The sequence below is a fragment of the Taudactylus pleione genome, unplaced genomic scaffold, assembly GCF_031769625.1.
Source record: "Taudactylus pleione unplaced genomic scaffold, aTauple2 ptg000183l, whole genome shotgun sequence".
Taxonomy (NCBI): Eukaryota; Metazoa; Chordata; class Amphibia; order Anura; family Myobatrachidae; genus Taudactylus; species Taudactylus pleione.
Window position 1 is genome coordinate 5440793 of NW_028284585.1, and position 18859 is coordinate 5459651.

General features: G+C 41.9%; 1 protein-coding gene across 5 annotated transcripts in view; it reads right to left on the bottom strand.

Annotated features, from left to right (window-relative positions):
* Positions 1 to 16825, bottom strand: part of PCDH10 (protocadherin 10) — a 62957-nt gene extending 46132 nt beyond the window's left edge. For 4 of the 5 annotated variants that reach the window (XR_015878906.1, XR_015878907.1, XM_088476095.1 and 1 more), the window contains exons 1-4: positions 13723 to 16825; positions 12429 to 12487; positions 11817 to 11923; positions 1205 to 1549 (exon numbers count right to left, since the gene is read on the bottom strand). Coding sequence is in view for 3 of the 5 variants with exons in the window: in XM_088476095.1 (XP_088332221.1) it covers positions 1205 to 1549; positions 11817 to 11923; positions 12429 to 12487; positions 13723 to 16230 (3019 nt within the window). In the remaining 2 variants the exon portion in view is untranslated. The remainder of the gene's footprint in view (positions 1 to 1204; positions 1550 to 11816; positions 11924 to 12428; positions 12488 to 13722) is intronic. The other variant, XM_088476097.1, reaches the window with a different exon arrangement.
* Between the last annotated feature and the right edge of the window lie 2034 nt (positions 16826 to 18859).

Genomic DNA, 18859 nt, shown 5'->3' on the forward strand with positions numbered 1-18859 from the left:
TAATTATCCAGCAAAGTGTTATTTTACTATTCACACTATACCCTCTCTCTACCCTGTGGAGAAGTGCAACATATAACCAATCATATTTTACAGTGACATATTAATTAGTACTAAAATATATAATAATTATCTTTTAGTCAATACAAAATCTAATACGCTAATTATGTGATTGGCTTGGGGCAGAACTACACTTTTTGGTTTAGGGAAACAGAATCCCTTTCCCAATCTACCTCCTGGTGTCACTTACCCGTATCATAGCTCACACATACACACACCTGGGTCAGTCACATGACCTGGCTTACCAGACACTCAAAACCAAACTGCTTGCTAGAAATATAGATTCTATTTTCCCGTTAGTGAAAAGGTTTTCAGAGCATAATTGGTCAGACATGGACAGACCCTACTGTATATTCACTCCTGAACACACATCCTGACCTAACAACAGAGCTTATAGATATTCTACTTAAAATCAATGTGCTCTGTTGCCAAGTGCAGGGAGTAGCCTATCCATTGCCCACTGCCCCTCCCAGTTCTACCTCTGTATAACATTAGGTCTTTTAGAAGGAATAGTAAAAAGTAAAAAATCCTGCACCAGTTTCTATGATTTGATAGATCTTTAAAGCCCCTTCACAACTATATTACATATATATAAATGCATTTCTATCAGTACCCTTATATTTAGTGGGGTGCTACTAGATAACTCTTTTATAGATATAGGCACAACCAAAAAAGACACAAAGACACTGGAGATTATAGTGCACTCTCCTTGTGTCTTTTTTTGTTGTGCCCATACTTTATTACCTCTCTAATACCAACAGATAGACTAATGTTATGAGTATATGACCCTGTTAGCAGTAGTCTGTCATATGTTTTACATAATGCACTTAAATAATAAACAGTCCGAGCCATGTTCTACAATGATCATTGTCAAGCCATCACTGAAAACAGAACACTACTCACATTAGCATCAAGGCAGCCTCCACTCAGAGACTGTAGGATTCATGTAAATGATTAATAGAACACACAATCTTCCCTTTGACTTATACAAACAAATGCCTCTTCCAATAGGTATAGCATTAATGTGTCTAATTTATTTATTTTGTATAATAAGCGAATATCCCATTACTTTTAGGACACTGCAAACTCCATAGCCGGGTGCAATGAGGTTGCAGCTGGGTCTCCCTGATGCCACTGATGTACTTACTCAGATAGGGGGGCTTGTAAGGCGCTCTGGTGGCGGTGAGCAGGCCGTCCAGCTCTTTCCTTTCCTGCGTGCTCCCTCCTCCGCTCCCGTTACCCACTCCTGCCAGCCCCTGCAGCGCCTTCTCTTTCCCGAAGGTGGAAAAGGATCTCTCCCCTCCTGGAGGCACCTCGGGGGCTTCGAACACCTCAGTGTCCGGAACCGAGTCCATGCCGGGCACATGAAGGTTGCTGCGGTAATCTGCCGCCTGGCGGCCGTCACCTGCAGGTACAAAGGAGGGCATCCAGCAGCGGTCCGAGTGGCCCAGGGCCTTGCATTCCTCCGTGCAGTTGGAGAACAGGTCAGCGCCTGAAGAGGGCAAAGCAGAGGGTCAATCTTCATCAATGCTTGCAGTGCCAACTGCAAATGCTTTATAGAAAAATAGCATTGGTCTAGCATCTATTACCAATGTCAAATTATATTTCTGGTGTATTATGGGACTCACAAGGAACAAAGGACACATTTGCATTGTGTGGTCTCAGTGGAAAAAGGAATAAACAGAGTATGATGAAAACTCAATGCTTAAGACATGAAGAAGGTGACTAATAGTAAAAATCAATTAACGAGTTGGAGTGGAGTGTTAAGCACTTATGCCCTTTGACTGGTGTATTGATAGACATAAAAGAGATTTCATTATGTGATTGCCCATAATCTTCATTGTGGTGCTTTCTTAGTTTAAGAAAGATAATGAGCTATTAGCTGATCTATTTCCTTTACCAAAGGCCCATTTATCAAAGTCTCCATATATCTCAGTGCTAAATGAGTTATGTTACATAGCATAATGTCTGGGTACCACAATGAACCAGTCCTGCACTGCTGACTAGGACAACATGACATGGGATGCATCATTCAGTACAGGGAATCGGGCCTCTGGGACATACTGAGAATGTACCCGCCAGTCAGGAGCCTGAGAATAGCAGAAAGGTCAGTGCCAGCCAGCTGATGTATTCAATTCTACAGCACAATGCCCACCTGTTTGATTGCCTGTGGTTATTTCATATGGCGAAAATCAGGAGTAAGCAATATGTTCCCATAATGAGGTAGTCCTAACTTCATCAGCTTAGAAGAAAATTATTAAGTATATGATCGATCATTTTAAGGCCAGATTTACCTATCTGGAGAAAACCTTACACTATTTATTCTATCTATTTATCTACATATTTGTCTATGTATTATCTCTCTCTCTTCTGTCCCTCTCTATATTGTTTCTTATATTAATTTCTCATGTATCTAGCTATAGATCTATCTATCTATCTATCTATCTATCTATCTATCTATCTATCTATCTATCTATCCTTAAATATCTATCTTACCTGTCTATTTCTCTTTATCTTTTATATATCTATCCCTAGTCTGTCTATTTTGTTTCTTATATCTGTCTCAGAGAGAGAGAGAGTCTGTGCTTGAAAAGTGACAGTTATCTATCATCTATTTGTCTCTTTTATATGCATCTCTCTCTCTTCTATTTATATATATATCTTATCTATTCTCTTTTTTATCTTTTTCTTATCTATTGGTCTCTCTATCATCTATCTAATCTATTTACTACTCCCAAAGCTTGTGTAAGTCTATGTATTTGTAGCACGTCTCCTGTTATTGTGATTGAGCGAATTCCAGTTGCAAATGACCATGATTAGCTGAAGTCAGTGTCCGTGTAAGGTGAGATGTCGATGCTGATACTATTGACAGATCTCCAGATCTCTTTCAGCAGATGCTTGTCCTTACCAGCTCCAGGCAGCTGTTCTCCCACATTTCCTCCAAACTTATTCTTTTAAGTGACACACGCATTTTGAACGATTGATTTTAATCTGCCTTTATAAGTACATGTAAAGAGACTTTATACACGCTTCTTTACTATAATATTTGTTTTTCTGTACAATTAATGCCAATTTTCTATTGCATTTGTTTTATTAATGATGTAAAGCACTGGATATGGTTACAATAGACTTTGGCAAGGAGCAGTGTATAAATTACACATGACACCAAAGAATGTGTATTTCAAATATACTGTATAAGCTCAATTTGCCACTGGCACCAGCCATTTGCCAGCAAAGAAACGTTTGGTGTGTTAGGCGCACAGCTTGTAATTGATCCGCACAATGATATGCTCTGTGGGGTTGTGTAGAAATCGAGATTGTTCAGTGATGCTTGTGTACACAATGCCATATGTATGCTAATGTGCCTCCCCATACCAACTGTGTACATAGGGATTTGTATAAATATAAAACAGGAGATGATACAAGGCAGGAGAACCACATATAAACATCAGGGGGTTTGGGCCACAGAAGTAGTGAGTGGAAGGTAAAATCTCCTTACTATGCACTGTAAACATTTTATATAATAATTTTTGCTTCAATATGGATTATTTATTAAGCACACAGCCATTTATTTAGGGAAACATGTGTGTGTCTGTATGAACAATGATCTCCCTAAACTATTAAATTATAATTTATTTTATGATTTTATTTTATGCTAGCTATACTGGCTATATGTATGTGCCATCCAGTTAAATAGGAAATAATAAGTGTTTAATATTCAAGGAGCACCGTAAATTATAATGAGATTCATAATATTACCTGTCTATGTCATCTCAGTGCCATAAATGCACTTTGTGAAAAATAAAAAAAAAGCAGAATCATCAACAAGTGGTAAAGGGCAGCAAATGGAAGAGCTATTATTACAGATTAATCTCACTTTGTAATGACTTTTATTTTAAATTAAGCAATGTAGCACATAGTAACTCTGCCTTGAATTCTAACCTTCCATTGATAATAAGTATGCAGAAGTCTGGAAATAAATTACTGATCAGTGAGCTGTTGAAGAATGCAGACGTGAACTGCAGCTGAGATGAAAGAATCGGAGAAGGGGCGAGTAGGCGGATACAAGGAACATGTAAAGCGTTTTATACAGAAATCTACAAGTTAAAAAATCTTTTATACTACGCAATGCAAATAAAACTATGAGAAGAGAAGGTTTTCAATAATTTGGAAGGATTTTTTTTTTTACAAAACCATGAGATGTTATGAGATGATTGACTGTGCTTCACAATTTTCAGTCTATTATAAATTGAAACGTTTTCTTACAAGAAATAGTCGATTTTAGTGAGATGTATTATAAGGGAACAGTAAGTTAAAATTGAGATGCAAAGATAATTGGGCAGACAAGATTAGAGAGAGAGAGATATAAGGGGGGCAGAGAGAGAGAGATGTAACATTATGATTGCCAACTGTCAGGCTTTGTTGGTTTTAAGTGAATAAAAGCAAAGGCCATTAAAATAAATTACAGATTTTAAATCAACTTCTACTGAATAGCACGTTATGCAAGTAGTGACACGTATTCATGAGACATTGTTCCTTCTCCCTGGGAGAAGGGCAAAGGGCTTGAATTTACTAGTGAGGAGAGGGTGGGAAAAGTAGGTTGGATTGGGACAGAATGATAGAGGTGCATCCACCATATATTGTGTCACTACTATCTAGATGCGGGGTCCTGCTATTTACAAATTAATTAAATGCTGTTAAACTGTAAGCATTAGAAATGCATATCCTTCAGGATTCCTTTAGTATACATGTGCAAATTGTGGAGAAAAGTTTAACACAATTACAATGAGACTATAAAGTGGGTCTGTCATATGGCAAAAGAGATGGGAGTATACAGAGTACCTAAAATTCTTTAGACTCTTGATAATGTCTATATTCCTATAAAGCCCACAAACCAATTTTCAGTATACTGCTCAGTAAATCTATTAATATGATGCACAACTGCATGAAATAACAAATGTGCTGACATTTCACCAAACTCATTAAAGAGCCGACCAACAATTACCAATTTGTTATGAGTTCACTGGCTTTTATTTGCCTTTAATTTATATCACACACTTATGTGGTCTAAGAAGTTAGAAATGAATTCAATAATCATATGAAGTCGGTGAAGTATCTTAGCAACTGTTATTTTATAATTAATTCACCCTAACGGTCTTTCTCTCAATGCAATTCCATTTTATTGCAGAACAGATAAACTAACCATGTCTATTAGTGATTGCAATAAAATGTGTTTTGGTTTTCTTATTGATAGATGTTTTTATGGCCCTGCAAATCATACACTGTGATTTCACATTATGGAAATAATGTGTAAGCCTGGGTGGTGGAGCAGGGCTGATCAGTGGCTGAGTAAAGTCTAAATTATTTTCAAATGAGTTGTCTAACTCAATCATTTCATTACGATGGAAGTATTTATATTGAAACTATATTCGTCCTCTGCACAGGAAGATAGCTTCAGGCCAATCCCCGTATCCTGAAGCCGATATTCATCGACACTGTGTTGGTCTCAAAGCATGTCTGATTTAAAATCACAAACCATGGTGCTCAATAGCCCACTGCAATGTTGAACATATTAAACTATAGCTCTAAACCAGTGGCCAGAGAAATTGAGATACTAAAGGTAGGCTTAAGTTATAAATTAATGTCCACTTACTAAATGGACCATAAAATTGCAAAGAAGAGCAAATTATCAGACTTCAATGCTAACATATCAAACTTCTATAGATATGCATACTCTAAATAAAATGACAAATAACTTCTGCAGAAACTATAAATCAGTCATTCCAAAATAACATGGTAACAGATATAGTTGATGCTGTAGGGAGCAGCACATACTATGGACAGGCAAGGATGAAGGCAACTTGTAAACATTTAACACATCTTTTAAAGCACAACCATCGTACTTTCTCAAATGGTTTGAAAAAGAAATTCAGGGAAAGAGGCCAATGTGGATTTGTCCATTTAACCAACGTATAGATCATGTGTTTAATAATCTATTATTTCTAAAATGAACAGTTAACCTGTTACAACATGGAAATGGAAACAAAGATAAACTATTAGGGACACTTGTTTTCTGAGAATACCTCTGTCCTTGGCTACAGTCATGGCAAAATCCCATTTTCAGGGGTTACCTGCAAATATTAAGTATCCCCAGGATGTGTGCAGAAAAGGCCATAGCAGATATCTGCCATAGTCTTTCCATTTCCGACAGCAACAGCAGCCCACATAGGTTTCTATGGGGTTGCAAAACTCAGATTTACCAAGCTCCAGAATGTGAAGCATTGTGGAGCTTGGCCGCAGCAGCTAACACCATCTTCTTAGCCTATGAGCTGCCTTTTTAAAGTTTTTTCAGGATATGGATCCAAATCCAGGGATCCCTGGCTTGCCTCTAAAAGCTCACAACTGTCAGCCAAAATACGATTTAACTAAACAATATAAACAAGCAAAACTCTTATTTAATACCATTTGATCTCATTATGACAGGGGTTGGGACCCTTTTTTCTGCCGAGGGCCATTTTGAGATATATATATATATATATATATAAAAAACATTTTTCGCGGACCCGATGCAGGGCATGCTCCCTTCATGTGACGTCACACAGGGCGGGGCCACAATCGCCGGTGATTACAGCAATGCCGGAGTGGGAGCTGTAAGGGCAGCGGTGTGACCATCTGAAGCGTCCTGAGGACGCTCCTGGCAGCACTTCTGCATAGATTCTGATATCAGGGGGCCATTCTAGGCACCCTGCTAGCCAGGTGAGGCTAGCAGAAAAAAGCTCTGAGGGCCAGACCAAATGACGCCGCGGGCCTTGTACGGCCCATGGGCCTAAGGTTCCCGAATGTGGATTGAAAGATCTAAAGTAAAAAGGTAGACAATATCTAGATAGACACCAGATGTTAGATAGGCAATAGGTCAACAGGGACAAAAAGTCAACAAACTAATGGTCGTCATGTAAGAAGGTTGACAGGTACAAATGGTCGACATGGTCAAAAGGACGACATACATATGGTCGACATGAACATGGTCGACACTTTTCTTTTCTAACCCTAATCTTCACCCTAAACCCAACCCTCCCCTTGGTGCCTAACCCTAACTCCTGGTGCCTAACCCTAACTATCGGGGCAGGTGCCTGACCCTAACCATCCCTTCTAGTGCCTAACCCTCCGGTAAGTGCCTAACCCTAACCCTCCCTCCTGATGCCTAATCCTAACCGTTATGGTAACTGCATAGCCCTAACCCTACAGTAAGTGCCTAACCTTAACAATAACAAAACTAAAAAATAATGTGTCATCCATTTTCATGTTGACAATTTTCATGGCAACCTTTTTATCATGTCGACCTTTTGACCCTGTCGGCCTTTTGACCGTCGACCTTTTGACTCTGTCAACCTTTTGCCTGTCTAACATCTGGAATCTATCCAGACATTGTCTACATTTTTACTGTAGATCTTTAGACTGGATCCTGAGGTTCCCCATCCCTGCATTATGACATATTCAGAGACAGAATGTATCAATGGGATAAGTAGACATAGTATAGCTAAAAATATATTATCTATCTATCTATTGATCTATGTTGTTTCATTTCCTTATCTTATTTCTTTCCTACAGATGTGTCCTCCAAATACACATTTGGTCAAATCGTGCCAATTAACCCATTTGGTGTTCCACAGACTTTGCCATGCCTAGCGTCACTTTCAATAAATATTAATATAAGGCCTGTATCCAATTATTATTTTGGTGGTAATGTTTCCCCTGGTACTATCAATTTAGCTCTGAAAGCTGGCACTTATCGGGGAGTGTTTCACTTGCCTCAGGCAGGTGAAAGAAAATCCCCCAAAACAGCCCCGTTTTCATGTCGGCGGTCACAAAAAACACAGGTTTCAGCGACTCTGTGTGTTTTCTCATGAATATGGGACATGTGCCCGATAATGACCGTTGGGCAAAAATCGCAATAACAGTCCATTTCTTTTTTGAGAAGAATTATCGGGGCCAAATGGATACCGGTCTAAATAAGACATGAATCGCAGTAGCATCATTAATGCAACAAAAGTACATTGCAAGATTACACTAACTACGAGGGCTGGCATTACCTGTACTTCTGTGTGCACCTAAGTCACATATCAGGGTAAAAAGGCAAAAGATAGAGTTCCGATACGAACGGCCACACCATGCCTCTTGCAATGTTTTGTTATGCCTAATCTGTGACTTTATACACATTTTATACCAACTCCTTTGCGACAGAAGTACTAACCTAGAGTCCCTGGTACGCTGTGTGTGACTTTGTATGTGGTTATGAAGCAAATAAGACAACAAATTTGGAAAAAGTACATATCTTTACACGTATCAGATCTATCTGTCTATTTTTCATCTCACCTTTTTCTTATATACAGTATGTATTTACAATTAGCTATTTATATAGTTATTTATCATTTGTCTATCTCTATATCCATTTATCTTCTCACTCTCTCTTTCACATGGCCCTTCTCTTTATTTTCTCACTTTCTATGTATTTCACAATCTATATATCTCACTATATATGTCGCTATCTATATATCTCGCTATCTATGTATCTCCCTCTCATTATCTATCTATCTATCTATCTAATTTTGGTTAATATTTTTTATCTATTCATCTGATCTCTCTCTTGTATATCAGTCTGTCTGCTATCTATTCTATACTTTGGATCCCTCTCAAGAGAACTCTGCATAAAGAAGTCCATAGGCATCACTAGGCAACACCATATATAGATGGCATTGCTTATAGGGAAAAAGCTCCAGAAAGTTTATCTGTCATCTATCAATCCATTTATTTAGCTCCTTTTATCTTATCTATCATTCTATTATCAATCTACTTTTTCCATATATATTTGGTTATCTATTTATCTATCATATTTCCATTTATCTCTTTCATATCCATCTCTCTCTATGGGCCTGATTCTGAGTTGGGAATAAAGCAAGTAAGAGCAACTAACTTTGTACATGGACAAAACATGTAGCAATGTAAGGGGTGCGATTACATACATGATTTTGCATGTGTGGTAAATACTGATTACTGCATGTAGCCCATAAATGCTGGGCAGCTTTATTTTTAAATAATGTAGATTTTAGTTTTCGACACAGCCCTCTCTCATATCTAAATCTCACTACACATTTTACATCTGCTCTACCTGCAGTGCAACATGGTTTTGTCAAGGTGCAACAAAGTTACTTGCATATCTCTCTCTCTCTATTTCTCTCTGTCTACCTCTATATGTCTCTATCGCTCTATGGGGGAGATGTATCTAACCTTTATGAGAAATTAAATTGGAGAAGTTTCCTATAGCAACCAATTAGCCACTCACTGTCATTTTAACGACTGTATAAAAAAATAGCTAGAAGATGACTGGTTGCTATGGGCAACTTCTCTTTATCTATCTTGAAAGTATGATAAATCTCTCTCTTTCTCTCTCTCTCTCTCTCTCTCTCTCTCTCTCTCTCTCTCTCTCTCTCGCTCTCCATCTCTCTATTTAGCTCCATTTTCTTATGTATTTTTTAATTCGCTCTATCTTTTTGTCTATTTTACTGTCATTCTTTTTTTTATCTCACCTATCTCTAATCGATGTATCTTCACAAATACATTTATTTATCTATCTATCATCTATTTGTCTATCTCTCTCTCTCATTGCATTGGTCTCTATTTTTCCATCATGCTATGGATGTATCTATTTCTCTCTCTCACTCCCTCTCTCTCTCCCTCTCTATTTTTCCATCATGCTATGGATGTAGCTATCTATATTATCTCTATATGTTCTGTATATATTTCTCGTTCTATCTATCTATCCTTCTTTATTTCATTATCTCTCTCTTGTATATCTGTCTCTTACATATGTCTGTCTATCTATCAAATTTATCTAATCTCTTCTCTGTCTTCTACCTATATCATACATACGTACAAACAGTACATAGTAGTCAGACTTTTTATTGATGCATACAACAGGTGAATACCACCTCCTCCTCTAATAAGTAATATTACCATCATTTCTAAACAAATATGTCTACTGGGCAATGGTATCTATTTGGCAGCTATTACATGTGAGAACAAATATAATTCCCCTCTTTAGTACCTTTGTCTCTTGGGATTTTACACAAGAATAAATAACATCTATTTCCAAAATTAGTGATGTGTTAACATCCTTCCCAGTGTTTTCTTCTATTTCATTTATCACCTGATGAAGTATTTTATATTTTAATTTATTCAACTACTGTTTAAAACTGTAATATTTACGTTATTTAATGTCTGTAAACATGTATACTACCTGTAAAACTACTTGTTGCTTATTCTGGCATCTGGGAACCAGACTTGCATAAGTCTAATTACATATTTTTGTAATTAGTCAAACGCATATATTTTCTGCGTATTGTTGATCTGCCTAACAGATGCCAATTAAATATTCTGTGCTCTTTAATTACAAAGTATTATGCTGATAAACTAACCTTTTTTTTAAAGCTTCACTGGGTTAACAGATTACCAAAAAAAAAACCTGAGAAAAAAATATAACAAAGTACGACTACTGTCTGCTGCTAAGCCCCATTCAAACGCTTACATTAATAACGTGCTTTATAATAAAATAGGTCGAGACAGATCTCTTTAAGTCAGGACAACAATAAATCAGGGCCCCACATATAGGAAAATAAAGGATTCTCTGTGCTGAATGTAAACTTCTGGCAAGCCTTAGTCAGTGTGCGGGTTCTCAGACATTAAATAGACGCTCTGTTCATTTTAGCATGAAGTCCCACAAGGAGCAGCCACCTCCAGGGATTCTTGGCTTTCCTGAACTCTCATTAGGCCTGCATATTAATGACTTGTAAAAATAGAAGGGGGCCTGGAGTATAGCCTTTTCTATTGAAAGGGTTTCCCATCGCCGAAGCACACATACAATGCAAACTGCACACAAGGCAAAGGCCAAACAGAAGCTCTCATATCTCCAGCAACGTCTGTTTCATAAACTCTTGTCTAGTGCCTGCAACTAGCCAGGGGTAATAGTGTGTATATCACTGCACTCAGTGGTGGAGAAGGATAGTAGGGGGACAGCTGGAGTGCATTTCTATAGACACTGGCCTCAATTATAAGATATATTCAAAATCATTGGAGTGGGTCCAACAAGTCAAAATCCTTATAGGGACACATGTATTAGATATCATAGAAAACAAAAGAAGTATTGAATTGTTGTCTACATGCGTGTCTAAGTATTCAATGCTATTCTATTGGTATACAAATATATAACAAGATCTGATATATTAGATAGATAGATAGATAGATAGATAGATAGATAGATAGATAGATAGATAGATAGATAGATAGATAGATAGACTGTACCTATGTGTAAGTGATTCTGGTGTTACTTTCATTTATTTCTGTGCTTTGTGAGGCCACAAAAATAATGATTGGACAAAGATTTAGAACAAATTGTTACAGGAACATTTTGTAAAAGAATTCAGAAATACCTTATAGTATTTTGTAACTGTACATCATATTGTCAAATAATGATTTACTAGAGGAATGTTAACTGGATGTCATGCAATTCTTTTTTTCTGCTATTTTCCATAATTTAGGTATTTATATGAGTCACATACAGAAAGGACAGGTGTGTATGCTACTGTGAGCTGATAAACTTGATTTGGCATATAATATGCATACAGTATAAAGTATATTGGGATTGCAGCTCATGCCACTAAGGGGATAAGGAACCAATGCTTGATTCTTCCTCTTATCAGACTTACCAGAGGATTGACCTCGATTAGTGGCGTCATGATCACTGTCTCCTTGCTCACTGTCTCCGTGCCCACTATCCTTAGAGCTTACTATGTCTGCTTCCTGGAATGCAGAACTGCAAACACAAACAGCAAAGTATTGAAGAGAAATAGCAAATCAAATATTCTTCTGCCATCTTATGGACACAGGGAGAGCTGCATTAAATAATTGTGCTACAGTATGTGACTGATAGAAGTATTGCCTATCCCCTCACTAGACTACAGCAAATCCCACAGACAGCAAGTTAGGCATGGGCAAAACATGGCTAGACCTGTTACATTTTACAAATTGCAACTATCATTCTGCATACTAATTAATCTACATTATAAAATGCAAAAATATTAAACGTAATGTGCAATAACATACATAAACTACAGAATTCTTTAAGGTTCCAGAGCTAGACATTTCTACTGGGTCACAGTGAATGAATAAGCCTTTTTGCAGTAGGAATGTTCCTATTTCTGTAATGAGTCGGGGGATCTTTGTTGACAAAATGATGGGAGTCATTTTGCTATCCACAATAATGTCCACTGTATAAAATAACACAAATGAAAGAGGAGACGCCCAAACACATTCCATACCTGTTTACCCGTCGTGGTCTGTCAACTAGATAACTGAGTTCTGTGCGTTGGTGTTTATTCTAAAAAATAAATGAGACACAATTTGACTCTAAATGTCACTAAAAGCAATATGAAACAGCTCGGAGCTACTGTGCTGATTGATTAAGAGTGTACACAGAAATGTCTAGGCCTCCAGCAGTTTGAGCATACAAAATATTGAGAGTGCTTTTTATTCAGTGGGGTAAGTTCAATTGGAGAAAATATACAAACATAAGAGGGCAGTCATCCCCCCTTTGGAGACACTGGAGTGATGGCATTTCTTGAACCCAAGAAGACACATGCACTTAGTACTGTGCTCACAAAATGGGTGGGGTTACAGCTGACATACTGTACAATCTCCATATACCAATATCAATGATTGCAAAGGGATGAAATGTTGCCAGATATAAAAGGGAGGTTATTTGCGGATTGTATCCATGCAGTCTACATTTAAAATGGTTACAGAACTGATTTACATTACACTCAAATACATACTTTCAATTTCTACATGTCCTGAGGATTACACACAGCACATGTTCAAAAACACAATATAAATACAGCATATTTTACTGACAAATTCATATTTTCAATGAATAGCATATGTGCCTTAAAAAAAAAAAGATTTCAGACCATATTTAATAATTCAATTGACAGTGACAATTTCAGGAGTCCCTACGCAGACAAAAATCCCCCTAATATTTCAGTGCCAAACTGGGCTCATTCACATTCAGGCAGTGTGAGCTTCAAGCTGCAACAGTTTTCTAAGGGAATTCTAATGGCGAGTCTTTATGGAAAGAGAAAATAGTGCACAACACCAGGCTCTGTTTTTCTTATATACCAAGACTGAACGATTATTAACTATATATTATTTACCAAGTGTATTATACAAATGCATTGATTTCTTATTACACATATAATACAGCAAGCATTTTGCATTGCAGGACTTTCAGAATAAATCAATAGAACATAAACAAAAACTGCAAAGTGCAGTATGGGGAACAATAAATAAAACAAATGTATATATCATGGATTTCTAAGAGAAAAAAAAAGGAAAGTAGATCGTTTAAGGGCATATGCACAGATAGCGGATTTCCTCTGTCTGGAATGGATTTGCAGATAACAAGGGATCAGTAACATCTGGTTACAAGGGAAAAGTTATTTGAAACGTTAACCGAGATTATGGGGTAATTAATGAGTACAGTAGCAGCAGTAGCAAAAGCAGTAGCAGTAGCGATGTACGTGACAAGAATAGACAAGTGGTATAGCTCAGTCTTACCTCGCTGGACAAGATGCTGCCATTGGAGATGATATCAGGCTGCTGGTCTGCATAACCGGTCACTATAGCCCCGCAGGGGTTGTGCTCGGTGTCAGTGCTCCTGGATGGGCTGCAGGGCTTTAGGAACATGAGATCGGTTTTGGCAGACTCAGGCGTCAGACAGACCTGGTAGCAGTAGTTCTGGTTGTGGTGGTGGGAGCCGAAGCTACCGGACTCCTCCACCGGCACCTGGGTAGCGCTGGGCACGTTGGAGCTTTGTACCAGCATGATGTCCGACTTGCTGAGCTTCTTTTTGCGGGCTCTGCCCTGGCGACTGCAGCAGCAGGACGGGGGGCAGCAGCACAGGCAGCAGTCTCCTGCCAGGCAGCTGTAGATGTTCAGCTTCTTCTCCTTCTGACAGCGGACGGCCAGCACGATCATGGCCAGCAGGAAGATGAAGGAGACGGAGCCCAGGGCGATGATGAGTATGAGGGTGAGGTCCAGCGCGGTGTCAGTGGAGCGGCTGGGCCGCTGCTCTCCCCCCTGCCGTTCCACGGAGCTGTCCACGATCTGAACCTGGATGAGGGCGGTGGAGGAGAGTGGCGGCTGTCCATGGTCCCGAACCTCCACCACCAGCTCGAACGGCCGCTGGGGGTCCCTCTTGCTGGTGATCTTGCGGGACGTCCGCAGCTCCCCCGTCCGCCAGTCCATGCGGAACAAGCTCATGTCATTGCCCCGCAGGATGCTGTAGGTCAGCCGGGCGTTCTCCCCCTCGTCCGAGTCCACGGCCACCACTCGGGCAAAGAGGTAGCCGGGCTCCGCCGTGCGGGGAAGCAGCTCCCGGGCCGTCCCGTTGTTTCCCTGCGGGGAGACGATGGAGGGCGCGTTGTCGTTCTGGTCCACGATGAGCACGGTGACCGTGGCGTTGCCGGTCAGCGATGGGGAACCCCCGTCCCGGGCCTCCACCATGAAGCTGAATTCCTTCAGCTGCTCGTAGTCGAAGGTGCGCAGGGCGTACAGGTAGCCGTTATCCGAGTTGATGGAGACGTAGGTGAAGACGGACATGCCCTGGATGTCGCACTCTAGGATGTGGTAGGAGAGCTGCGAGTTCTCCTCCTGGTCCCGGTCGCTGGCGCTGACCGCGGAGATGTAAGCCCCGGGCACGTTGTTCTCTGTCACGTAGATGTTGTACACCGCCTGGGAGAAGCGGGGAGAGTTGTCGTTCACGTCGGCCACCTGCACCTGGATGGACTTGCTGGAGCTGAGGGGCGGGGAGCCGCGGTCCCGGGCCAGCACGGTCACCGTGTAGGCGGCCACCTGCTCCCGGTCCAGGACGCTGTCGGTAACGATGGTGTAATAGTTCTTGTAGGAGAGCTTGAGGCGGAAGGGCACGTCCCCCAGGATCTCGCAGTGCACCTGCCCGTTCTCCTCCGAGTCCTTGTCGGTCACGCTGAAGAGGGCGACCACGGTGCCCGGGGGGGCGGCCTCGCTCACCGCATCCTTGACGGTGCTGAAGCTGATCTCCGGCGCGTTGTCGTTCAGGTCCAGCAGCCGCAGCAGCACCTTGCAGTGGGCGGGCACGGCGTTCGGCCCCAGGTCCTTAGCTTGGACATAGACCTGGTAGGTGCTGCTCTCCTCGTAGTCCAGCTCCCCGCTCACCTCCATGCGGCCGGTCCGGGGCTCTATGCTGAAGATCTCCCGCACCCGGGGCGAGTTGTGGCTGCTGAAGGAGTACACCACCTCACCGTTTTGCCCCTCGTCAAGGTCGGTGGCGTTCAGCTGGATGACCAGGGTGCCCGGGGGCGAGTTCTCCGGCAGGGAGACGGTGTAGACAGGCTGCTCGAAGACGGGCACGTTGTCATTGGAGTCCAGCACCTTGATGGTGAGCAGCGCCGTGCCCGTCCGCTGGGGGGTGCCCCCGTCCATGGCGGTCAGCACGTACCTGTGCAGCGCCTGCTGCTCCCGGTCCAGCTGCTTCCTCAGCACCAGCTCGGCGATCTTGTTGCCGTCCCCCTGGGTCTGCACGTCCAGCGCGAAGTAACTATTGGTGGTCATCTCGTAGGTGCGCAGCGAGTTGTTGCCCACGTCCGGGTCGTAGGCGCTCTCCAGCGGGAAGCGGGTACCGGGGGTTGCGCTCTCAGAGATCTCCACCTGGATGTCCGACTCCGGGAACGCCGGGGGGTTGTCATTGATGTCCAGCACCTCGATCTCCACTCTGAAGAACTCCAGTGGGTTCTCTAAGAAGACCTCCAGGTGCAGCAGGCAGGAGGGGCTCTGCTTGCAGATCAGCTCCCGGTCTATCTTCTCCCTGACGTACAGCACACCGTTCTCCAGGTTCAGCTCCAGGTAAGGGCTCCGCGAGTTTGGGGCGGTTTGGAAGCGGCGGCTGGAGAGTTTTGTAATGTCCAAGCCCAGGTCCTCAGCGATATTCCCCACGAAGGTGCCATGGTCCCTCTCCTCCTGCACCTTGTAGGAGAGCTGGGAAAGCAGACCATCCACAATGCACGCCAGCAGGAATAACACAATCATCTCCAACAGGCAAAAGCGGAATCACCGTGTAACAAAGCTTGTAGGGAATAAGAAGCAGGTGTAGCAAGGAAAGTGCACTTGTTTCATCCCCTCCACATAGGTCACTGGCTCACACTACAGGAGATGGAGCCGGGTTGCAGCCCCTCATCAGCATGCCTTGCATTCACCATCAGACTCCTCAGTACAATCCCTTATTATTCCTCTGTCCTCTGCCAGCGATAAATCCCAAACAGTCAGTCCCAGGTCAACGTATAGTCCTCTCCCCGTCCCAGGCAAAACGGCTGTTACATCCGCTGCACATGGTCTCCCTGCTGCTATAGGTGCACAGATATTACATTATTGATAAGCATCCAGGTTACAGTTCCATTCTCACAGCCCGCTCATTGCAGGGACCAAATAATGATAAACTGTAATTTCTTCTGTGACTGATATGTATGTGATCTGTCACTTTATTACTCGTAGTTTCCCAATGTCACAGGCTCTTTGGTGATCGTCCTCCTTCCTAGGGTTGTGACTGTGACTTTTATGGTTTGTACATTGATCTAGCACCAGTTACTGAGCTCTGCCTGCTCCCAGCTCCTGTTCTCTCCGCTGGCGGTGCTGGCAGTGTCTGAGCGCCCAGCTCACAGCTTAGCTGTTTTTGCGCAGCGCACTCCTCCTGCCAACCAATAGGAGGCTCGGTAATGGTCGACGGGGGAGGGGTCTGACAGAGACGTCAGTCAATTAGCAGAGCAGCGTCACTGGCAGGGGAGAGAGAGACGGGGGTAGTATGAGCGGGGAGAGGCAGCATCAGGCTCACACTCCACAAGTCGGTCTCAGTGGCTGTGCCTCCAGGGTATGACTTACTAAGCGTTAGGTTTTAGTAAATAAATCGATAGAAGCGCGATGTATAATTAGCACTTGAACAGGGGGCAGCAGTCTATCTATCTATCTATCTATCTATCTATCTATCTATCTATCTATCTATCTATCTATCTATCTATCTATCTATCTTATATCTAATATCTCTATCTACATGTGCTGTTGCTCTCTGACATCTGTACTTTATCAGTATGACACTGGGAGGGGGTGACCGGCAGCCTAGGGGTATATGTGCTGTAGAAAGCAGAACAATTGAAGTTCACAGCCCTCCTCTGCCATGAGTGGTGATCTCTTAGCAGAGCAGTTACACAGAAGGTGAATAGGGAGGGGGCAGGCAGGTCTGTCAGTGCCTAGCATACAATCAGGATATAGCAGTGACCTCAGACGCTGTCTTCTGTGTAGCACAAGGATGGAAGGAGGAGGGCTGCCATCCAGTAACGACGATGAAGTTGCTGCTGAGCATTCTCCATGTCTGGCTGCTGCAGACGGAGCTGGGATGTGCAGGGCTGGCATCTTTCAGAGCTCTGCATACACTCTACATTCAGCTTGAGTACAGCAGGAGGATGTGAGAGCAACCTGAAATACTGTACATTGCATCTACTCTGAGGCAAAGGGGTTAATCCTATATCATGTATGTGATTAGTGGATATTTGTTCTTCTTATACTGTTATATTGTCCAAGCTCAGTTGATATTAGAGTTTGCCAAAATATTTCTGTTATCCTGTAAATAGCATATATTTAAATATTGACGGGGATGGATAATTCATACATACATATATATTGATCAGTTGGTTCTGTGTCCATCTTTGGAAACACTGTGAATATAGCTGTGGACTCTTGATGTACAGGTAGGCACCATGGTGACATTGCACAGAGCACATTAAAAGGTGCCACACTTGTTGTTATCAGCAGCAGCCTCTGAGGGCAGTGCATAAATAGTCATTGCCTTGGGGACTGGAACTCAGATGTGTAATAGGGAAACCCCAGCAGACGATAAACACTCTCAATTCTCAGGGAACGTCCCTGACACCAGTTGCTACATAGGAGAACCCCAGCTGGAGAGGATTGCGTGGAGTGGGGGTTCCTCAGTGAAAGTAAGAGGAGGTTGTAAAGAAACACGAGATTTGTGTACCTGGCTGTTGGCATGACATAGGAGAGGAGGAATAACCCCCCTAATGCCAGGGACTGGTCAACCTATACTGGCCTGTTTTATACCTCCATTTACACAGGAGGGGCCATGCATTAATGACTATAAAGAACAGCAAGGTAACAATGTATCAAGCATTCCAGTACACACGATACATGTAAAGAAATAACTTCACTTCCATACTATCATACAGTAGATTGCTATGTCACAGCTGGACTTATTTCTACATTAAATAGAAAAAGATGCATGTTACTAATTCCAATGATACATTGGGTGGGGGAGGGTTTTTCTTACAGCAGGGGCTAATGGTAATTTAAATAAATATAAAACAAAAACATCCACTTCCAAGTAAAACATTTAGGTCTGTAGTGCTAACATGATGTACGCTTGGCTAATCACAGAATATAGCAAGTTGGTTGGCATTTTATGATTACTCACATCACTCAGCTGGCTATGCACTGCGAGCACTGTGCACATCATTATATATACATCATTATGTATAGAACATGCATGACGCAGTATAAATCTATGCAGAGCCCTCCGTGTTGGCATAATATAATGTTCAAGGAGTCCCGGGCATCTCACCTTGCCTGCAGCTGGCTATGAGATCATGCTCTATGC